Source organism: Phyllobates terribilis, unplaced genomic scaffold (assembly GCF_046119375.1).
Source record: "Phyllobates terribilis strain yellow unplaced genomic scaffold, ASM4611937v1 Scaffold_1__5_contigs__length_1240528914, whole genome shotgun sequence".
In the NCBI taxonomy this organism is placed as follows: Eukaryota; Metazoa; Chordata; class Amphibia; order Anura; family Dendrobatidae; genus Phyllobates; species Phyllobates terribilis.
The window spans coordinates 263669806-263694373 of record NW_027362761.1 but is presented as its reverse complement, the minus strand read 5'-3'; the positions used below and the strand labels follow the sequence as shown (position 1 = coordinate 263694373).

The window sequence follows — 24568 nt, the reverse complement described above, 5'->3', positions numbered from 1 at the left end:
CCGAAAAATAAAAAAGTTATAGCGCTCAGAATAAAGCGATGCAAAAAAATAATTTTTTCTGTAAAATAGCTTTTATTGTGTAAAAGCGCCAAAACATAGAAAAACTATATAAATGTGGTACCGCTGTAAACATACTGACCCGAAGAATAAATCTGCCTTATAAAGTTTACCACACGCGGAACAGCATAAAAAAAAGAAAAAAAAAATAATTCCTGAATTGTTGGTTTTTGTTTATTCTGCCTCCCAAAAATCGGAATAGAAAGCGATCAAAAAATGTCACGTGCCTGAAAATGGAACCAATAAAAATGTCAACTCATGCCGCAAAAAACAAGCCATCACATGACTCTGTCGGCCAAAATCTGGAAAAATTATAGCCCTCAAAATATGGCGATGCGAAAACTAGATTCTGCAAAAAAATGCGTCTTTTAGTGTGTGATAGCTGTCAATTAAAAAAACCCGATATGATTCTGGTATCGCTGTAATCGCACCGACCCGAAGAATAAAGTCGTCTAATCACTTATACCGCACGAGGAACGGCGTAAAAAATAAACTCTCGGGTTAGGGTTAGGGTTGTGCTAGGTGTTATGATCTGCAACATGAACTAAGCAAAGATAGGGTAAAGCTGTCCCTACAGTAAGACTAAGTTGAATCCCTACAATGTAGTGGGCTGCCTGTTCCTAGCAAACAGACCCACCTTAGTCCTCGGCTAGTCTGAACGAAGACCTATAGCATAAAGGGAGGGGTCCCTAAAAGAACTAAGGACTGGGACAAAAAATAGGACACCTCCTAAACAGAGAAGTAGTTGCAGAACTCAAAAAGACAAACAGACAAAAAGGTACTAGAGGTCCCAGAAGGACCAAGCAAACTGACAGAGAAAGGCACAGAAGCACCTGGCTATAGAAACAGTCAAACACTGAAGTCCAGCACAGCCAAAAGGGCGGAGCTGGAATATAAAGGCAGATGGTCATGTGACCGCAAAACACAAGATGAAAAAAACAAACAGGAGGGTTCTAACAGTACCCCCTCTTTTATGAGGATCCTCTGGATCCTCCAGGCCCAGGCCTATCCGGAAACCTCTTATGGAAAGCTTTAACAAGCCTAGGAGCAGAGACATCATCCGTCCTTACCCAGGAGTTGTCTTCGGGACCGAAACCCTTCCAGGAGACAAGATACTGTAATCTCCCTCTATGCCATCTAGAATTCAAGATACGAGAAATTTCATATTCGCCGTCTTCCACCACAGGAGGAACTGTGACAGTGGCGTCCCTATCAGATACATCAGCCCTTTTCAACAAGGAAACATGAAACACAGGATTAATCTTCCAGGAAGTAGGGACATCCAACCTAACAGCAGACGGGTTAACAACCTGAAGCACTTTAAATGGACCCTCTTCGAGGGCAAAGCAACCCCCAGCAGGAGTATGTGAAGCCTTTGACCTAGCACACACAGTACATTGACGCACCCACTTGATGACTTACTTCTGCGATCCAGGCCACCAAAAACTGCGACTGATAAGCCTCTTAGTCTACGAAATTCCTGGATGACCTGTCAACCGAGACTCATGACACTTCACAAACAAATCTCTCCTAAAGGCTCTAGGCACGAACAACCTCCCATGGGGAGTGTTAGATGAGCATCATCTTGAGCTCTCAGAATCCCATTCTCCAACATGGAGTCCAATGCCACCACCACAACTCCTTTCTGTAAAATGCTCTCCTCCTCCTCGGCACCGACCGTAGGAGAGAAGCTGCGAGATAAAGCATCGGCTTTAACATTCTTAGTACCAGGGATATAGGTAACAGAAAAATGAAACCAAGAAAAAAAAAGTGCCCACCTAGCTTGACGGGCATTCAAGCGCTTGACAGCATCCAGATAGATCAAATTCTTATGATCTGGGAAAACCTGAATAGGAAATCTAGCACCTTCCAAAAAAGACACCAATGTTCAAACGCGAGTTTAATAGCCAACAACTCCCGATTTCCAACATCATAATTCAGTTCAGTTTCCGAAAATTTTTTCGAAAATAAGGCACAAGGATGTACTCCACTCTTGTTCTCCTGAGGCAAAACTGCTCCGACCCCCATCGATGAAGCATCGACCTCGACCAAAAAAGGCTTGGTCTCATCAGGCTGCATAAGGATAGGGGCAGAACTGAACCTCTCTTTGAGATACTCAAACGCTTCAATGGCCTCAGTAGTCCACTGGGCCGTATTCGCACCTTTCCTGGTGAGATCGTTTAGAGGTTTAACAATTACAGAAAAATTCTTAATGAATTTCCTGTAATAATTGGCAAAACCCAAAAATCTCTGTATAGAATTTCAAACCAATAGGCCTAGGCCATTCCTTCACAGCCTGAACCTTCACAGGGTCCATCTCAAAGCCCTCGCTGGAGACAATGTAGCCCAAAAAGCTAATTTTCTGCACAGCGAACCTCACATTTCTCCAGCTTAGCAAAGAGTGAATTATCACTCAATAACTGCAAAACTTCACGTACACTCTGCCAATGGGACTCTAGATCTGGTGAATAAATCAAAATGTCATCCAAATACACAACCACATTCCTACCAATCAAAGGTCTCAGGATGTCATTAATAAGGTTCTGAAAAAATGCAGGTGCATTGGTAAGACCAAAAGGTATCACCAGATTCTCAAAATGACCTACCGGAGTGTTAAAAGCAGTTTTCCATTCATCACCCTCCTTCACTCGTAACAAATTGTATGCCCCCCGGAGATCAATTTTAGAGAACCACTTGGCCCCCACTAACTGGTTAAACAAGTCAGGAATTAACGGCAATGGGTAGGAATTGTGTACGGTAATCTTATTAATTTCACGAAAATCCAGACATGGACGTAAACCCCCGTCCCTTTTTGTTTTAACAAAGAAAAATACAACTGCCACAGGCGACTTAGAAGGTCTAATGTGACCAGCCGCCAGGCTAGTCTGTATGTATTCCTCCAAGGCCTTTCTTTCAGGGATAGTCAGATTAAACAAGCGACTCTTGGGAAGAGTAGCTCCCGGAACAAACTCCATGGCGCAATCATAATCCCTATGAGGAGGTAAAACTTGCGACTCCTCCTCCAAAAAAACCCACCAAAAATCTTGAATAGGTACAGGTAATTCCCCTTTTTCCACAGCCGCAATGCGACCATTATAACATTTATCATAGCACTTCGGACTCCAAGACTTAATCACATTAGTAGACCAGTCCAGTAAAGGATTGTGCAGTTTTAACCAAGGCAATCCTAGAACAACCGAAGAGGGTAAATTATCTAAAGCAACCAAGTCCAAAATGTCTTGGTGAACACCATTTATAGTGAGGGGAAATGCAGCAACCTTGTGAGTAATACATTTCAAGGGAGTGTTATCAATTGCAATCACAGAAATAGGTGATGACAAAGGTTTGGATTTCAGTTTAAGGTTTTCCAAAAACCCTTTATCAATCACATTAAGTGTTGAACCACAATCCACAAATACCTGAAATTCATTCAAATCTCCCTGCAAAGTAGTACTCCCAGAAAGAAATACTCCTGCAGAGCGTAAACAAGCTATACGGGCGTAACTGACCTTTTTTTTTTCTTTACTTAAACGAAGCTCAGAATACTTAATCAAATGGTCAGCTTTACCACAATAAAGACACAATCCCTCGGCGAACCTCCAGTCTCTTTCCTGAGAGCTGAGTGGCATCACCCCAACCTCCATCGGTTCTCCGCCGTCTGAGCAGATTTTCTGGGGACTAGGAACTGACATTACAGGAGTCTTTACCTCATTCAGCCTGAACCTCAGCCTCCTGTCCACACGAACAGCTAATTGCATGGCATCCTGCAAAGTCTCAGGTGCAGGGAATGCAATTAGCAGATCCTTAACCCTTTCACTCAGACCAGCAAGAAATAAACATTTCAGTTCAGAATCATTCCATTTAACTTCTGAGGCCCATCTCCTGAAGTGTGTGCAATAATTTTCAACATCACCTGACCCCTGATTCAAACGCCTGAGTTCTGCCTCAGCAGATGAGATTCGATCAGGATCGTCATATAATAGCCCCATAGCAGAAAAAAATTCTTCAACAGACCTTAAACATGGATCATTAGGTTGGAGAGAAAAGGCCCACCACTGTGGTTCATTGCACAAAAGTGACATAATAAAACCAATGCACTGTGATTCATTCCCAGAGGACCTTGTTCTCAAACGAAAATATAGCAAACAAGCATTTTTAAAGGAAAAAAAATCTTGCTGTTTACCATAAAAAACATCAGGCAGTCCTACCTTGGGTTCGACAAAATACGCTCCAGAACAGCTACTCACGTGTTGCTGAAGCTCGGCCACCTCCAGAGACAATCCCTGCAGGCATTGAGCCAAATCCTGGACGGAAACCATACTGATCCCCGAATTTCTTTCCTTTTAGTTTTTTGGGCTGGACTTACTGTTATGATCTGCAACATGAACTAAGGAAAGATAGGGGAAAGCTGTCCCTACAGTAAGACTAAGCTGAATCCCTACGATGTAGCGGGCTGCCTGTTCCTAGCGAACAGACCCACCTTAGTCCTCGGATAGTCTGAACGAAGACCTATAGCATAAAGGGAGGGGTCCCTAAAAGAACTAAGGACTGGGACAAAAAATGGGACACCTCCTAAACAGAGTAGTTGCAGAACACAAAAAAACAAACTGACAAAAAGGTACTAGAGGTCCCAGAAGGACCAAGCGAACTGACAGAGAAAGGCACAGAAGCACCTGGCTAGAGAAACAGTCAAACACTGAAGTCCAGCACAGCCAAAGGGCGGAGCTGGAATATAAAGGCAGATGGTCATGTGACCGCAAAACACAAGATGGAAAAAACAAACAGGAGGGTTCTAACACTAGGGTTAGGGTTAGAGTTAGGGTTGGGCTAGGGTTAGGGTTGGGCTAGCGTTAGGTTTGGGCTAGGGTTAGGGTTGGGCAAGGGTTTGGGTTGGGGTTAGGGTTGGGCTAGGGTTGGGGTTAGGGTTTGACTAGGGTTGGGCTAGGGTTAGGGTTGGGCTAGGGTTAGGGTTGGGGTTAGGGTTAGGCTAGGGTTAGGGTTAGGGTTAGGGTTGGTGTTAGGGTTGGGCTAGGGTAAGTGTTGGACTAGGGTTAGGGTTGGGATTTTTTTCAAAAGTAAAAAAAAAAAAGATGACGATATGGCGACTAGTGTTGAGCGCAAGTGTTTGCTACTTGAGTTTGCATCGGGTGCTCGAGTGACATGCTCGAGTCTCTGCCCCATGTGCTTCGCAGTCAAAAAAACCTCGCGGGGATTGCCTGCCATGTACGATCGATCCCCGCATGTTTTTTTTTTGGGTGTCTAATAACCATGAAATATGCGGGCGGGGACTCGAGCATGTCACTCGAGCACCCACGATACATGGTGCATACCTGAGTACCCGATGCAAACTCAAGACTAATGACAACTTATTCAATATGATGACCTAATGTTATCAAATTCTGTGTCGTACCTCTGGGTTCAAAATGTTCACTATACCCCTTGATAAATTCCTTGAGGGGTGTAGTTTCCAAAATGGGGTCACTTGTGGGGGGGGGTTCCACTATTTAGGCACATTAGGGGCTCTCCAAACGCGACATGGCGTCCGGTCTCAATTCCAGCCAATTTTGCGTTCAAGAAGTCACACACAGTGCTCCTTCCCTTCTGAACTCTGCCGTAAGCCCAAACACTGTATTTTCCCCACGTATGGGGTATTGGCGTACTCAGGAGAAATTGCACAAAAGTTTTTGGGATCCGTTTTCTCCTCTTACCCTTGTGAAAATAAAAAAATTGGGGCTAAAACATAATTTTTGTGGAAAAAGTTTGATTTTTTTATTTTCACGGCTCCATGTTATAAATGTCTGTAAAGCACTTGGGGGTTCAGAGTGCTCACCACACATCTAGAGAAGTTCCCTGAGGGGTCTAGTTTCCAAAATGGTGTCACTTGTGGGGTTTTTCCACTGTTTAGGCACATCAGGGGCACATCCGTAATTATTCAAGCAAATTTTACATTCAAAAAGTCAAATGGTGCTCCTTCCCTTCCGAACCCTGCCGTATGCCCAAGCAGTGGTTTTCCCCCACATATGGGGTATCTGCTTACTCTGGAGAAATTGCACAACAAACTGCATGGTGCAATTTCTCTGTTACCTTTATAAAAATGCAAAATTGGGGGCTGAAAAAAAAAATTGTATTTTTATGGCTCAATGTTATAAACTTCTGTGAAGCACCTTGGGGTTCAAGGTGCTCACCACACATCTAGATAAGTTCCCTGATGGGTCTAGTTTCCAAAATGGGGTTTCCACTGTTTAGGCACATCAGGGGCTCTCCAAACGCAACATGGCGTCCGCTAATTATTTAAGCAAATTTTACATTCAAAAAGTCAAATAGCGCTCCTTCCCTTCCAAACCCTGCCGTGCGCCCAAACAGTGTTTTTTCCCCACATATGGGGTATCTGCGTGCTCAGGGGAAATTGCAAAACAAATTTTGGGGTCATTTTTTCCTGTTACCCCTGCAAAAATAAAAAAAAATTGGGTCTAAAGTAACATTTTTGTGAAATGTTAAATGTCCATTTTTTTCTTCCACATTCCAAAAATTCCTGTGAAGCACCTGAAGGGTTAATAAACTTCTTGAATGTGGTTTTGAGCACCTTGAGGGTTTCAGTTTTTAGAATGGTGTCACTTTTGGGTATTTTCTGTCATATAGACCCCTCAAAGTCATTTCAAATGTGATGTGGTCCCTAAAAAATTATTTTGTAAATTTTGTTGTAAAAATGATAAATCGCTGGCCAACTTTTAACCCTTATAACTTCCTAACCAAAACAAATTGTTTCAAAAATTGTGCTGATGTAAAGTAGACATGTGGGAAATGTTATTTAATAACTATTTTGTGTGATATATCTCTCTGATTTAAGGGCATAAGAATGAAAAGTTTGAAAATTGCTAAATTTTCTAAATTTTCACCAAATTTGATTTTTTCACAAATAAACGTAAGTTAGATCGAAGAAATGTTATCACTATCATGAATTACAATATGTCTCAGAATCAGGGGGATCCGTTGAAGCGTTCCAGAGTTACTACCTCATAAAGTGACAGTGGTCAGAATTGTAAAAATTGGCCTGGTCATTAACGTGCAAACAGCCTTGGGGGGGTAAAATTATTACTGAATTAGGGGTGCAATATTTCCCTTGCCCCAGGTCTAAGTAACCTGGACTATTGTAAACTAGGTAGAAGTAGTTTTGATATTTTTTTGTAATATAAAGTCCTACCAAAAAAAAGCATTTTCCCATTACTCTATTAACTTGATCTCTGTGTAATTTTGAAAGCATCAACATACAATAATAATAATAATAATAATTTTTATTTATATAGCGCCAACATATTCCGCAGCACTTTACAATTAAGCAGGGACATGTACAAACAATAAATTCAAGACAAGGTGAGACAGTTTAAACAGTTACATCAGGAGTGAGGTCCCTGCTCGCAAGCTTACATTCTACACGGAAATGGGGGGACACAATAGGTGGAAAGTGCTTGTTATTTCAGGTCAGGCAATTATAATAAATTGGGATTATCATATAAAGCTGTATAATCCGGTCATCAGCCTGTATGTTAAAGTGCAATACTCAATTACCGAGTGCAGTTATCGTGTGCATGGAGGGTGTAGAAACAGATGAACAGTAGGGGGCAGATTCTGAGTAGTATTCAGGAGGGAACAGGGGAAAGTTAGTTTACTGGGTATTTGGGATGGTAGGCTTGTTTAAAGAGATGGGTTTTTAAAGCACGCTTGAAGACATCAGGGCTAGGCATCAATCGGATCGTCTGGGGTAGAGCATTCCAGAGAACTGGTGCAGCACGAGAGAAGTCTTGGAGACGGAGGTGCGAGGTTCGGATTATGGGGGATGTTAGCCTTAGGTCATTTGTGGAACGGAGGGCACGTGTAGGACGATAGACTGAGATGAGAGAGGAGATATAAGGTGGTGCAGTACTGTGGAGAGCTTTGTGGGTGAGAGCAATGAGTTTATATTGGACCCTGTAGCGAATGGGTAACCAGTGTAATGACTGGCACAAGGTGGAGGCATCGGTGAAGCGGCTGGACAGAAATACGACCCTGGCTGCCGCATTCAGGACAGATTGGAGGGGGGAAATTTTGGTAAGAGGGAGACCGATCAGAAGAGAGTTGCAGTAGTCCAGACGAGAGTGAATAAGAGCGACAGTAAGAGTTTTAGCAGTTTCCAAAGTGAGAAAAGATCGGATTCTGGAGATGTTTTTAAGATGCAGGTGACAAGAGCGAGTGAGTGATCGGATATAGGGAGTAAAGGAAAGGTTAGTGTCGAATATGACCCCAAGGCAGCGGGCGTGCTGCTTGGGAGTTATGGTTGAACCCTCCAAGGTAATTTCGATGTTAGATACAGTTCGGTTAGTAGATGGGGGAAACACAAGAAGTTCAGTTTTGGAGAGATTCAGTTTGAGATAGAGGGAGGACATGATGCTAGACACAGCAGACAAACAATCCTTGGTATTTTGTATTAGGGTAGGGGTGATGTCAGGGGAAGAAGTGTATAGTTGGGTGTCGTCAGCATAGAGATGATACTGGAACCCAAATCTGCTGATTGTTTGTCCAATAGGGGCAGTGTATAGAGAGAAGAGGAGGGGGCCTAGGACTGAGCCCTGCGGAACCCCGATAGTAAGGGGATGAGGAGGGGAAGAGGAGCCGGCAAAAGATACAGTGAAGGAGCGGTCAGAGAGGTAGGAGGAGAACCAGGAGAGAACAGTGTCCTTGAGGCCTATAGAGCGGAGCATAGTGAGGAGGAGCTGGTGATCCACAGTGTCAAATGCTGCAGAGAGATCCAGGAGAATCAGCAGGGAGCAGTGACCATTGGATTTGGCTGTTAGTAGATCGTTAGAGACTTTAGTGAGGGCAGTTTCAGTGGAGTGTAAGGAGCGGAAACCAGATTGTAGAGGGTCGAGGAGAGAGTTGTCTGAGAGATAGCGGATAGACGGGAGTGGACCAAGCGTTCCAGGAGTTTAGAGATGAAAGGAAGATTAGAGACAGGTCTGTAGTTAGCAGTGCAGTTCTGGTCCAGGGATGGCTTTTTAAGTAAAGGGGTTATGATGGCATGTTTAAATGAGGAGGGAAAGATACCTGACGAAAGAGAGAGGTTAAATATTTTAGTCAGGTGAGTGGTGACCACCGGTGAGAGGGACTGCAGGAGATGTGAAGGAATGGGGTCACTGTTGCAGGTTGTAGGCCGAGAAGAAGCGAGGAGCTGGGTAACTTCTTCTTCTGTGACCGGCTCAAAGATGGCTAGTGAGCTTGAAGTGCGGTAGGGAAGGGGATCCAGGCACTGAGGAGATTGGGCTGAGATGTCCTGATGGATGTGGTTGATTTTTTCCAAGAAATAAGTGGCCAGATCCTCCCCGCTGAGGTTGGTGGTGGGGGCCTGTGCTTTAGGTTTCAGGAGGGAGTTTAAGGTTTCGAAAAGTCGTTTTGGATTGTTGGACAGTGAAGTGATGAGGGTGGTGAAGTAGGATTGTTTGGCCAGATGAAGGGCAGAGTTATAGGTTTTGAGCATGAATTTATAGTGGATGAAGTCCTCTTCTAAAAGAGATTTTCTCCACTGACGCTCAGCACACCTTGAGCAACGTTGAAGAAAACGTGTTTGCATCGTGTGCCAGGGCTGCCGTTGTCTGTGTCGGATCTTTCTGCGAGTAGAAGGAGCTGCTTCATCTAGGGCGCTCTTCAGTGTATTATTGTAGTGTGACAATGCTAAGTCTGGACAGGAGAAGGAGGAGATGGGGGCTAAAGATGTATGGAGATTGTCCATAAGCTGCTGGGCATTAATGGTACGTGTATTCCTATAAGTGTGGTAAGTGGGGGTGTCCCGGGTGAGGAGACAATTCTTAACAGAGAAGGAAAGAAGGTTGTGGTCCGAGAGCGGGAGAGGGGAGTTGATAAAGTCATCCAGCAAGCAGAGACTGGAAAAAACCAGGTCCAGAGTGTTCCCGTCTTCATGGGTAGGAGAATTAGTAAACTGTGAGAGACGGAATGAAGAGGTTAGAGAAAGTAGATGAGAGGCAGATTGGGAGAGGGGATCATCGATGGGGATGTTAAAGTCGCCCATGATGAGGGTGGGGATGTCACAGGATAGAAAGTGAGGAAGCCAGGAGGCAAAGTGATCCAAGAACTGGCGGGGGGAGCCTGGAGGGCGATACACTACTGCCACTCGCAGGGAGAAGGGTTTAAAGAGTCTGATGGTGTGGACTTCAAAGGAAGGAAACATAAGTGAGGGAACCGGGGGGATGACCTGGAAAGCACATTGTGAGGAAAGGAGCAGACCAACACCTCCACTCTGTCTGTTGCCAGGTCTGGCGGTATGTGAAAATTTCAGCCCACCAAACGAGAGAGCAGCAGCAGTGGTGGTGTCTGGCTGCTGAATCCAGGTTTCTGTGATAGCCAGAAGGTTAAGAGAATTAGAGAGGAAAAAATCATGGATGTAAGTTAGTTTGTTACACACAGACCGTGCGTTCCAGAGAGCGCAATGGAAATCGATAGGAGAGGGCATGCACTGAACGTTAATAAGATTAGCAGGGTTTCTATATGCAGCTGGAGGAGAGTGGTGTATGCTAGTGGAGGGAGGCCCAGGGTTGGGGGAGATGTCGCCTGCGACTAGTAAAAGGAGAAAGAAGAGAAAGAGCAGGTGGTCTAATGATTTGTATGAACGTTTTGAGTGCTGTATGGAGGTAGAGGATGGTTTGCAGTGGGTGAGGAATGTCAGTAGAGCCTCAGAGTTATACATGGGAGAGGGGAGAAGGGAGGGGCTGATATAGAGAGAGTGCACAGAATGTGTTGAAGGGCGGGTGAGTTGTGAGAAAGCAGAAGTAAAAACAAATAAAAAGCAGATTGATAAGAATAATGCAAAATGTAGTATTAGTGACCGAGAAGCATGTTTGTATGAATATTTTATGCACCTTACCTGTCTCCTGCCCAACTGCCATTGTCTAACTGCACTTGTAATTATTGCACTTAAAATCTATTGCACGCGTGACCCAGCACGCGTGCTATTCCCAGCCAGAGCTGAATATATATGAAATGAAATGTCTGCTAGAGGCCAGCACCAGTTGGACAAACTGAGTAATTAGCCAATTAGCACTGGGCTAGAGCAGGCAATGCTATGTAAGATAAACACAGAGGCCGTAAACCAGTGAAAGAGAAGGCTTTGAACATTTTAAAATAGAAACAAAACAAAAAAACAAACAAAAAAAAAAGACAAAAAGATGCAGGACCAAGCAATTAAATACCATGGAAAAATGTTGCTAGAGAATATGACTCTGTTCACACTTATCAGACAGCACACAAACGGATACAACAATAGACATTACTGTTTGCAGCGGCAGAATAAGTGTCTATAGAGTAGTCAACATTAGGACTCTGTTATTACTTGTTTTCTGTGCCTTGGGGAAAAAATGGCAAATGTTGTGCAATGAAAAGAGACCGTTGTGCTCAAACAAGTAGTTGGAAGCATTTGTCTATGGTGCATTCTGAACACAAAGCAGATTGCATCATAACTGAACACTGGCACAGATATTTGTGTAAAGCATAATCCTGGTATTTATTACCTATGTAACTTCAGCACATATTCCCACCATATTGATCCTTGAAGCATGAAAATAGTTAGATGCTACCCTTTCCACATGTAAGCACATACAGTTGTGCTCAAAAGTTTACATACCCCGGCAGAATTTTTCCTTTCTTGGCCTTGTTTCAGAGAATGTGAATGATAACAAAAATACTTTTTTATCACTCATGGTTACTGGTTTGGTGAAGCCATTTATTGTCAAACTACTGTGTTTTCTCTTTTTAAGTCTTAATGGCAACCAAAAACATCCAAATGACCCTGATCAAAAGTTCACATACCCTGGTGATTTTGGCCTGATAACATGCACAGAATTTGACACAAATTGGTTTGAATGGCTACTAAAGGTACCATCCTCACCTGTGACCTGTTTGCTTGTACTCAGTGTGTGTGCATAAAAGCTGAGTGAGTTTCTTGGATCCAGACAGACTCTTGCATCTTTTATTCAGCCACTGACGTTTCTGGATTGTGAGTGATGGGGAAAGCAAAAGAATTGTCAACGGATCTACGGGAAAAAGTAGTGGAACTGTATAACACAGGAAAGGGATACAAAAAAATATCCAGGGAATTGATAATGCCAGTCAGCAGCGTTCAAACTGTGATTAACAAATGGAAAATCAGGGGCTCTGTAAAAACCAAACCACGGTCAGGTAGACCAACAAAGATTTCGGCCGCAACTGCCAGGAAAATTGTTCGGGATGCAAAGAAAAACCCACAAATAACATCAGCTGAAATTCAGGACTCTTTGAAAACTAGCGATGTAGCTGTTTCAAGATCCACAATAAGGAGGCACTTGAAGGAAAATGGGCTGCATGGTTGAGTCACCAGAAGAAAGCCATTACTGCGCAAATGCCACAAAGTATCTCACCTACTATACACCAAACAGCACAGAGACAAGCCTCAAAACTTCTGGAACAAGGTCATTTGGAGTGATGAGACAAAATTGACCTTTTTGGCCACAACCATAAACGTTACATTTGGAGAGAGGTCAACAAGACCTATGATGAAAGGAACACCATTCCTACAGTAAAGCAAAAGGTAAATTCCTACAATGAGCTACAAAGGCACAGGAAACTTGGTAAAAGTGGAAGGAAAGATGAAAGCAGCACGTTATCAGCAAATACTGCAGGCAAATTTGCACTCATCAGCCTGGAAGCTGCGCATGGGACGTACTTGGACGTTCCAACATGACAATGATCCAAAACACAGGGACCAGTCAACCTACCATTGGCTACAGCAGAACAAAGTGAAGGTTCTGGAGTGGCCATCTCAGTCTCCTGACCTCAATATCATTGAGCCACTCTGGGGAGATCTCAAGCATGCAGTTCATGCTAGACAGCCCAGGAATTTACAGGAACTGGAGGCTTTTTGCCAAGAAGAATGGGCAGCTTTACCATCAGAGAAAATAAAGAACCTCATCCACAACTACCACAAAAGACTTCAAGCTGTCATTGATGTTAGAGGGGGAATACACGGTATTAAGAACTGGGTATGTGAACTTTTGATCAGGGTCATTTGGATGTTTTTGGTTGTCATTAAGATTTAAAAAGAGAAAACACAGTTGTTTGACAATAAATGGCTTCACCCAACCAATAACCATGAGTGGAGAAAAAGGTTTTTTGTTATCATTCATATTCTCTGAAACCAAGAAAGCAAAAATTCTACCGGGGTATGTAAACTTTTGAGCACAACTGTACCTGCTTACCTCAGTAATGACTGAACCATCTGTTAATAGTCGGATATGTGCATCCTTCAATATTGAAATTGCAACACCAAGAAGGAAAAGTTGTGCAATTATGGAAATCACAGCATTGATAGACAAGTTAATAATATGCAAATTATGAAAATATGGAAAAAAATGTCAAAACATTAAGTATGAGCAACATGTTCAGAAATACACGCACTTACACACATTGGCTGCTATCAATGAGTTTATTAATGGTTGTATGAGACATGTTGTGCCATGCTGAGCACACTAAATATCTGCACGACTGTGTCAATAAAGTTTTGTCAAAGCCAAATATTAGAAAGTATCAAAAACAAAGCAACTTTATTTAAAACATGACACATCAAAAAGAGGCAAAAACCGTAGCGTAAAAAATGTGACAGAAACGCATGTAAAAAAACGCACTCAAAAGCAAAAACGCAATGAAAAAATTCAAGTAACCTAATTTGTCTAACAGGTGCAGAAATGCTGCTGAAAATCTGCAACATTAAAAACGCACCAAATACTCATCATAGGAATGTAGCCTTAAAAAGAAAACCTGTCAGCACAATTCTGTAATGTAAAGTAAAGACATGGCTGTAATGGCTCTGTAATACTGATTACATTGATACCTTTGGTGAAGAAATCTGTTTTGTTGTTCTTCTTTAATCACCATTAGAAATTTTCTACTAATTAGATTTCGGTATCTCCATATTAGTACTGACCTGAAGAATCATATTGCCAGGTCATTTTATTGTATAGTGAAAATGGTAAATAAAAACTCCCCAAAAATTTGTGGAATTGCACTTTTTTTTGCAATTTTGCCGCCCTTGGAATTTTTTTCCTGCTTTCTAGTACATCACATGACAGAATCAATGGTGTAATTTAAAAGTACAACTTGTCCCGCAGAGAACAAGCCCTCTTATGGCTATATCAATGAAAAAATAAAAAAGTTATGCCTCTTTGAAGAAGAAGGAAAAAAACAAAAATGCAAAAAAAGAAAATAGCCATGTCAGGAACAGGTGAAATATATACAACTGCAGTCATGTAGCCAGTGTATGATTCATTCTGTCTGTAGTTTGGACAGCATGAATTTCCAGTCAGGTTCACTTTAAAGTTAGCCTGTCTAGCGATTCATGCTGCCGGACTATGGGCAGCATAAAATAGCCACAGATTACATCCTTACAAACAGCATTATACACATGCAAAGATGCAGAAAAGATGGGCTTGGTGGCGATTCACCATAGGCTTTCAATATAGTGCAGCACAAAAGGTTGGTACCTAAAATGGGAATAATGGGATTACGGGACAGTATGTGTAAATGGGTTAACAACTGGCTCAGTGGTAGGAAACAGAAGGTGGTTATTAATGGAACACATTTTGATTGGGTTATAGTTGAGAATGGAGTACCACAGGGGTCAGTATTGGGTCCTTTTAATTCCAATATGGTTTGTATAGGGAGTCTGTCAGTAAGATCAACCCTCCTAAGCCATTTATATGGGCATGCAGGTCATAAGAAGCTGAATAAAATGATACATTGATATCCGTATTCTAATATTTTATTCCAAAGAAATCCTCATTTTCCTAATATATAAATGAGCTGTTAAGAACTATGGCCCACACACAAATCTGCATGAGAATCTGCCTCCAGAGATTATTTTACATGAAAGGGGGTATTACCAGTGTTCAGGATGTAACTAACACAGTACAGTATAGCTGAACTTTTCTCATTACAAACACATTTGCAGCAGCAGCTCTGACAGTTCTGCTGTATTTCAACACTGACTGCCTGTGGGATGGAGGCACTATGAAAGGACATCTGCAGATGTGTTTAATGCTATACTGTGTCAGATATATCCATTCACAGCTCTACAGTTAGATCAGAAGAGCAGAGTGCAGCCATTACACATTACACTGGTAATGCCCCCTTTCATATAAAGTAAGCTCTGGATTCTCATAAAGAACTGTGTCCTACTCATAGTTCTAAACAGCTAATTTAAATATAAGAAAAACATGGATTTCTCTGGAATAACCCTATATAGACAGCATAGGAGGGTTGTTACTGACAGATGCCCTTTAATACCCCTGTAGAAGGCATATAGCAGTGGCATACCGCTAATAGCAGCAGAACACGCAGCCGTTATGGGATCCATGAGTATGGGGCCCGGTGCCATTGCCGGCACCAGGCCCCCCACCCCACTGACTTTCAACTGTATCCGCATCCTGGATGCAGACACAGTTTAAAGCAATGATTTAAGGGAGCCCTCAGCTGAAGCTCTCGCCTTCATCATTCTCCCTGTGTGTTTGATGTACCAGTGCAGCGGATGCAATGACGTCACTACATCGCGACCGCTGTACCAAGCGGTGCAGACCACATGCTGCAGAGACGGGAATTTCGAGAGAATGGGGATAGGTGAGTATTTTTTTTTTTTACTCAATGGGTACTTTGTGTGGGCCATTACTATTTGTGGGGCCATCATACTATTTGGAGTGCTATGTGGGAGCCATCATGCTACTTGGGGGGCCATCATACTGTATGAAAGATGTGGGGGGCCATCATACTATTTGGAAGCCTATGTGGAGGGCCATCACAGTATTTGGAGGGCTATGTGTGGGCCATCTCACTATTTGGAGGGCTATCTAGATCTCATCATACTAATAGGAGGGCTATTTGTGGGGCTATCATACTATTTGGAGTGCTATGTGGGGGCCATCATAGTATTTGGAGGGCTATGTTGAGCAACCAACATACTATGTGGGCAGCATGGTGGCTCAGTGGTTAGCACTGCAGCCTTGCAGTGCTGGGGTCCTGGGTTCAAATCCCACCAAGGACAATATCTGCATGTTCTCCTCATGTTTGCATAGGTTCCCTCCAGGGTCTCCGGTTTGCTCCCACACTCCAAAGACATACTGATAGGGAACCTAGATTGTGAGCCCCAATGGGGACAGTTATATTGTCTGTATTATGTATTCTGTATTGCTGAAATGTACTGTGGAATTAATGGCACTATATAAGTGAGTAAAATAAATAAATACTATTTGGAGTGCTATTTGTGAGCCATCATACTATTTGAGGGGCATCATACTATTTGGAGTGTGAAGTGGAGGCTATCAGATAATTACTGCTTATAAAAGTCTATGCAAAGATTAGGGGTCAAGGAAGTAGAGTGAGCCAGAGGCAGACACAGATATTCTGCTGCAAGTTCACCAGTTGTATGTTAAAGTGCCTAATTTGAATAATGATGTATTGTGCAGTATCTAGCAAAGAATTCGCTCAACAGTGTCACCATTTCTGCACTAGTTGATGACATCGAGAAGGCGTCAGTCAGACAGCCTAATGCTTTTGTGCTAGGATTGTTATGCCAGTGTCTGCAGGCAGTGGCGTAACTAGAGTCCGATAGGCTCCACCTGCACGTTGGTTAGATGTATGGGCCCTTGTAGTGTTCTAAAGCCTATAAGGACATATGTGTTTCCCCCCTTCCTCGATTATGTAGTAGTGTCAGCTGCCGACCTCTGATTGGCTGGCGATGTGCATTGCAGTGTAGGGACCTGGCGGGTCTCTGCATTGCAATGCATTTCAACTAAATGTGCGTCAGACGCACATCCAGCTGAAGTATGTGCTGGCGTCGTCGGGCCCACCTCCTGCACTGGTCAGGTCGTGGTTGCACCATCTGTAACTATGATCATTACACTCCTGTCTGTAAGTGGTGTTACTGTATACCCATACATCATGTGCTTTACACCTCTGAGGAGTGTGTGCGAGGTGAATCCTTTAGAGACCCTGAGATCTGCTCTCATGCAGAGCAGAGGTCTGAGCATTCTGGAGAGGCCAAAGCCTAAATCTTGAGTCAGTCTTCCACCTATCTAATATTCATGGTTTATCTTTAAGAAAAGGCTGAATAAATTCAATAATCAGCTATATTACAGAAACTCAGAAACGTCTCAATAGTTTGCTGTGTATTTTAAGCTATTAAGATGGTACAAAATGTGAGAAGAAGCCCTGAAAGGTCCTTCCCTTGGTTTAAATTGCCTCCGCTGTATTTATTCATATATAGTATGACAAGGATCTTCATTTTTTACTTTCATTCTTAATTCTTTGTCTTTACTTCCTATACAACTTTCTATTTTATGTTCTCTTTTGAACGACTGTATAGATTTGTGTACATGATATTTAACTGACCTGTAAACCACCTTCAACAGTGTTAACATTCTCACACACTAGGTCCTCCTGGTGCCCCAGGACCCCCAGGAAGGAATGGTCCAGCAGGTGCTCCTGGAGAAAGAGGCCCTCCTGGGCCATCTGGCCCTCCTGCTCCGGCAATGCAGAGACTAATGGATCAGGGTAATTATTGCAATTATTTAAACCCATAAACTTTATTTATAAATGTATGTTGTAGTACAACTAGCATCCCATTGTAGGAACAGAAAAACAGAACACATGTAGGAAACAGATTAATCAGATCTGTAGGAAACAGATTCAGAACAACACACCTGATGGACCCCATTGAACTTGAAACGCCTCCCTCTTAAACTGTTTATACGGTTATGATCCTCTCTGAAAGATGTCATCCACACCTTTACTGTTTCTCCCTGATTGAAAAATTGCTGTCTTAATTCATGTGCAAATTATTATTATTATTTATTTATATAGCACCATTGATTCCATGGTGCTGTACATAAGAAGGGGTTACATACCAAATACAGATGTCACTTACAGTAAGCGAACTAACAGTGATAGACTGGTACAGAGGGAAGAGGACCCTGCCCTTGCGGGCTTACATTCTACAGGAATGGGGAAGGAGACAGTAGGTTGGGGGGTTGCAGTAGCTCCGGTGTTGATGAGGTGGCAGCAGGCAAGGTCATGGCAGGCTGTAAGCTTGTTTGAAGAGATGGGTTTTCAGGTTCTGTCTAAAGGGTCCATGTGCAAATGAAGCTTAAAGATGTTGTCTGGCCTTAGGCTACAAGTCTGCAATCACTCTATGTGACTGGAGACTTGTGAATCCTCCCTGTGTGCTGTGAGGATTCTCCGCTGCCGAAGCCAGGTGCAAGCGGTCATATGACCGCAAGTATGCGGTTTGCATACTTCTAGCCACAATCCGACTAGACATGTCTAGCAAGTGCATTGAACAAGGCCGCGCATGTCTAGTCAGCATGTGGTCATGCACCCCCCCCACACCTCGGGCAGGTGCAGATGACAGTGTATTCTCTCATCCGAGAGAATTGGATTGATTATGCAAATCACACTCTGATCAAACTCTGTGGGTCATTTGATTCTCTCGGATGAGGAGAAGATGGAGAAAAAAAATTCTCTATCTTCTCCATTCTGTCAATCTGTGGAAATCTGACTGCACTCATGTGTCATCTGAGTGCATCCAGATGATTTCTATTCTACAGACTCATTGACTTGCATGGCCGACTGCTATCTGTATAATGGATCCAATTTGGGCATGCTGCAAATTTTTTTCCTCGGATGCTTCAATTGAGCGAGGTTGTGCACAAAGAAGTCAGCATTTGATCGCATGTATACAAATCGCATATTTGTGGTCACACGCCCGCCCGCTTCCGGCGCCGGCACCGTGGGGATCTTTATAGCGCTCATGTGCACAACCCTACAGCATAACATGTTTTGTCGGATCGCACTCAGACCGATAATACGGTCTTCTGCAAGAGCATCAATTGAGTTTCCGTAGGGGTGTCGGTCATTTCAAATAGCGCTACTAGTTAAAATGGCAAAACCTCCTAACGAAGGCTCAAATGTAGGAGTGAACGAAGGTTAAAGTCCATAATTTTCTTTCTCATCCAAGACAGGATAATGACTTTTCAAAGTTTACATATACATGTAGTCAGGTGATTACACATCTTCTAGGGAAGTAATTAGAAATAGTCACCACAAAAATATTTTCAAGGCCGAAACCACTTCAATCGTCAATGTTTTTTTTATCCTGCAGCAGCACGGTGGCTCAGTGGTTAGCACTGTAGTGCTGGGGTCCTGGCTTCAAATCCCACCGAGGACAACATCTGCAAGGAGTTTGTATATTCTCCCCATGTTTGCATGGGTTTCCTCCAGGTTCTCCGGTTTCCTCCCACACTCCAAAGACATACTGATAGGGAATGTAGATTGTGAGCCCCAATGGGGACAGTGCCCATAATGTCTGCAAAGAGCTGCAGGAGTAATAGTGCTATATAAGTCAGTAAAATAAATAAAATTTGCATTTTCTTTAAAGATTTTTTCTTTGGGGGGGGCAGTTTTCGTGTGTTTTTTTAAATACATCAAGGAGTGAATAAAACACTAGAGTTTTTTGAGGTGTAAACACTCAATAAGATGTCCCGGCGTCTTCCGCACATTATTTTTATCCTTCCCTTTGGCTTCTATTGTAAAGTATGGAGCGACTTCGCAGCAGAAAACGCCTGGAGAATGGTCAGCTCACTTCTTTTAACCGCTCAGTGTTTTTGGAAGAAAAAAGACGTTTTTCAGTAGAAATGAAAAGGGAGAGTTTTCAAGCAGTTCATGATGAGTGCTTTATCAGGCGGTTTTTGAAGCAGAACTGCTCAGAAAAGGCCTTAAAAAGACCAACTCCATGTGCTCATACCTTTAGGATTGCTTCTAACTTTTTTCATGTATTTTTGGGGCTGCACCATGTCAAAAAAACACCTGAAGAAAAAAAAAAAATCGCTAAAAAATGCTTCCTAGTCATGTCTGTTAAACATTTACATTGCTGTTCATATGTTCAGGCTTTTAATTGTTTTTTTTAGCTTTGAGTTTTTCAAAAAAGCCAAGCATTCAAAATGAGTGACCTGACCGTTCTTCATCTAAAGCTATGAAGCCTCTTCGTTCTTTACAATGGGAATGCTACAAAAAAGCCTCTACGTTTTTTTGGTGTTTTAGTTAATGGTTAATGGATTAAAAAAAATAAATAAAAAAATAAGAAAACAGATAAAAAAATGAAGAGGAGAAACGTATAAAATTCTGCGACTTTTCGAGGTATTTTTACAGAATTGTGGCACATTGTGGAGTAAACACTGATGAATTGGGACCTTAGTGTTTTGGAGAATAAGAGTAATAATTATATGGTGCCCCGAGACTTTTCACAAGAATTTTCACGATAAGATTCCGGCTAGCTGCACACATTTAGCTAGCACATGTCTTCCTTAAGGTTACCAATAGATGGCAGTCTATACTGATTTTAGAATTGTAGTTTGAAATTCAGATCCAATTTACTAGTGCTGCCATACACCATCCATTATTGATTAGTATGCTTAAAAACACATCACAAAGTGAGTCTGTGCCACGTCATTAATTTACCTGAGTTTCTTGATATTTTAATATCAGTTATAGACCCATACAAGTTTTAAGAGTGAGTCTGATACCCGCTCTGTCCATAGAAAAAGAGAATGTTACCAGCATCCCCAAGTTGAATAAATCCTTTGTAAGACTTTCTCTGAATGTGGAGTACAGTTTTGGCCTCCACACTGTCTTTTAGAGAGAGTTCAAAGAAGTACAACTAGATTAAATGGAATCTGTCAGCAAGATTTCACACCCTAAACCATTTGTATGTGCATGGAGCTCTTTCAAAGACAAGTCCTGCAATACCTTTAGATGGACAGGCCTTTCCTCCATTACTGAGTAATCACCATTTTAATTGATATATAAAGGTTATGGTGGATCTGAAGCCTCTGTCACTCCAGCTCTGTTCCCCTCCCCCAACCTACTGTCTCCTTCCCTATTATCCGGTAGTATGTAAGACCCCTCTGTACCAGTCTGTCATTGTTAATTTGTTCACTGTAATATATATTTGTATTTTGTATGTAACCGTCTTTCATGTACAGCACCATGGAATCAATGGTGCTCTAAAAATAAATAATAATAATAAAAATTATAATAATTCCCCACCTAGCACCGCCTCCTGCTGCTTGACTGACAGCCTTTATGCTGTGTGACTTCAGAGCTGGAGTGACAGAGGTTTTAGATTTACCAAATCCATTTGAATATCAATTCATATCAATTCTGATTTCACAATAGTGGACAAATGGATTGGCAATGTAAAGGTATTGCCCTGAAAGAGCTAAATGCACATATTAATAGTTTGTTGTGGGGGTGAAATCACGCTGACAGATTCCTTTGAATAATGAGTAGAAGATCTCTTCTGTAATATATGATTGGAAAAATTGTGCTTCTTTAAGATTTATATGCAGGAACATTAAAAAATGTGACATATAATGCCTTAATTCCAAAATTAGTCACTGAACTTTTGTAGCTTGCTTAATCATGGCTATAGGAAAGAGTTCTTTACTGTTAGAGCAGTTGAACTTTAAAGTGCTCTATCGCCAGGAGATAGTAAAGATAGATAAAATCAGTGAGAAAGGGAAGAGGCTCCAGCCACAGGTGAGTCCCGAAAAAATCTTCTTTATTGAGTTAAAATACAGACACTACAGCACATGTCCAAAAAGGGGCCCATAAGAGCAACGCGTTTCGAATGCTTATGGTGCGTTCTTTGTCAACCTACCAAGCTATAGATAAAATCAGGACCGGACTGCCCATTGGGCAAATCTGACAAATACCAGATGGGCCTGTCCTTCCATGGGCCGCATTATCTGCTACTCTGTTAACAGACATCCACAGGAAGCTGATACTGTTAACAGTTGTGACAGAGCACAGAGCCACGGGCTAAGTGCCACATCACTTACTCTGGCAGGTCGCAGGATACTTTTAGTCTGCGGCCTGCTGAATGCCAAAGCCACTCAGGGGACGCCAGGCGACGTGGTGTCCATGTCAACTGAGAGACAGGATAGAAGAGGAGATGAAGGCTGCGGAGAACAGGGAATCTGGATTAGGTGAGTCTTCGATTTTACAATCATAATGTATGGAGTTGGTGGGGGGGGAGGGTACCGTCATATTATATAGAGGGCTGTGGGGAGACCTCATACTGAATGGGGGCTGTGGGAATGACATCATACTGTATGTAGGGCTGTGGGGGGATTCATCATACTATATATGGGGCTGTGGGGTACCATCATACTGTGTGGGAGGCTGAGGGAGACCATCATACTGTATAGGAGGCTGTGGTGACCATCTTACTGTGTGGAGTGCTGTGGGGCATCATAATTTGTGTCAAGTTTGTGGGGCCATCATACTGTGTGGGAGCATCATACTCTGTGGGGGCCATGAAACACTAAGGGCTTTAGTAGGGGCAAAATAACTGTGCTGTAATACATATCCCATTCCGTTTCTTAAAAAGTTGGTAGATATGCCCTTCTGTGGCTGCGCATATTTTCCCTGACAGGACTTTTGCTATAGAGCCCTGTGATTTCTATGTAAGCTCCTACTCACAGGCATTATTGCAATAAAGAGGCACTGAGGGTCATTACTATAAGGAGGTACAATGTGGGGGTGGTATTATTATATGGAGGCACATTGAAGTATCGTTAGCATTATAGGGGAAGCACAGGAGGCATTATTATTATAAAAAAAACACGGGGACATTATTACTGTATAGTGTTGTAGAGCTGTAAAGAAACACAAGGGAACATTATTATTATTATAGGAAGGCACAGGGGGATGTTATTTCTATAAGGTGCTGTATAACTGTAAGGAGCCACAGGGGAGCATTATTACTATGAGGAAGTACAGAGTAAACATTATTACTCTGTAGGGGCACAAAGGTGCTATTATTATACAGGGCACAGAAGGGGCATTATTACTGTATACGGGACTGGTTATAGCACTATATGGTTTGTGTAGAGGTGGGGGCTGGAAAGCAGTAAGCCAAAGATGTCTCTGTATTACATTTTGTAGGGACAAGTTATGGATGAGAGAAGTGGTTGTGGTGGTCATGGCTGAATAGAAAAGAGAAGGGAAAATGATTGACAACAGTCAGCAAGAATGTCACTTATAAGAACCTGTACAGTACACATACAGTTAGGTCCATATGTATTTGGACAGAGACAACATTTTTCTTGTTTTGGTTCTAGACATTACCACAATAAATTTTAAACAAAACAATTCAGATGCAGTTGAAGTTCAGACTTTCAGCTTTCATTTGAGGGTATCCACATTAAAATTGGATGAAGGGTTTAGGAGTTTCAGCTCCTTAACATGTGCCAGCCTGTTTTTAAAGGGACCAAAAGTAATTGGACAATTGACTCCAAGGCTATTTCATGGACAGGTGTGGGCAATCCCTTTGTTATGTCATTCTCAATTAAGCAGATAAAAGGCCTGGAGTTGATTTGAGGTGTGGTGCTTGCATTTGGAAGGTTTTGCTTTGAAGTAAACATGCGGTCAAAGGAGCTCTCCATGCAGGTGAAACAAGCTGCAAAAACAGAAAAAACCCATCCGAGAAATTGCTACAATATTAGGAGTGGCAAAATCTACAGTTTGGTACATCCTGAGAAAGAAAGAAAGCACTGGTGAACTCATCAATGCAAAAAGACCTGAGCGCCCACGGAAGACAACAGTGGTGGATGATCGCAGAATAATCTCCATGGTGAAGAGAAACCCCTTCACAACAGCCAACCAAGTGAACGACATTCTCCAGGAGGTAGGCGTATCAATATCCAAATCTACCATAAAGAGAAGACTGCATGAAAGTAAATACAGAGGGTTCACTGCACGGTGCAAGCCACTCATAAGCATCAAGAAGAAAAAGGCTAGACTGGACTTTGCTAAAAAACATCTAAAAAAGCCAGCACAGTTCTGGAAGAACATTCTTTGGACAGATGAAACCAAGATCAACCTCTACCAGAATGATGGAAAGAGGAAAGTATGGCGAAGGCGTGGTACAGCTCATGATCCAAAGCATACCACATCATCTGTAAAACACGGCGGAGGCAGTGTGATGGCTTGGGCATGCATGGCTGCCAGTGGCACTGGGTCACTAGTGTTTATTGATGATGTGACACAGGACAGAAGCAGCCGAATGAATTCTGATGTATTCAGAGCCATACTGTGTGCTCAGATCCAGCCAAATGCAGCCAAACTGATTGGTCATCGTTTCATACTACAGATGGACAATGACCCAAAACAAAAAGCCAAAGCAACCCAGGAGTTTATTAAAGCAAAGAAGTGGAATATTGTTGAATGGCCAAGTCAGTCACCTGATCTCAACCCAATTGAGCATGCATTTCACTTGTTAAAGACTAAACTTCAGACAGGAAGGCCCACAAACAAACAGCAACTGAAAACCACAGCAGTGAAGGCCTGGCAGAGCATCAAAAAGGAGGAAACACAGCGTCTGGTGATG

The 24568-nt window shown here is 42.5% G+C and overlaps 1 protein-coding gene across 4 annotated transcripts in view; it reads left to right on the top strand.

Moving 5' to 3' along the window:
* The window catches only part of EMID1 (EMI domain containing 1), a 143334-nt gene that overhangs the window by 82458 nt on the left and 36308 nt on the right, over nt 1-24568 (top strand). For all 4 annotated transcript variants that reach the window (XM_073671864.1, XM_073671873.1, XM_073671880.1 and 1 more), the window contains exon 9: nt 17554-17673. In XM_073671864.1, the coding sequence (XP_073527965.1) occupies nt 17554-17673 (120 nt within the window). The remainder of the gene's footprint in view (nt 1-17553; nt 17674-24568) is intronic.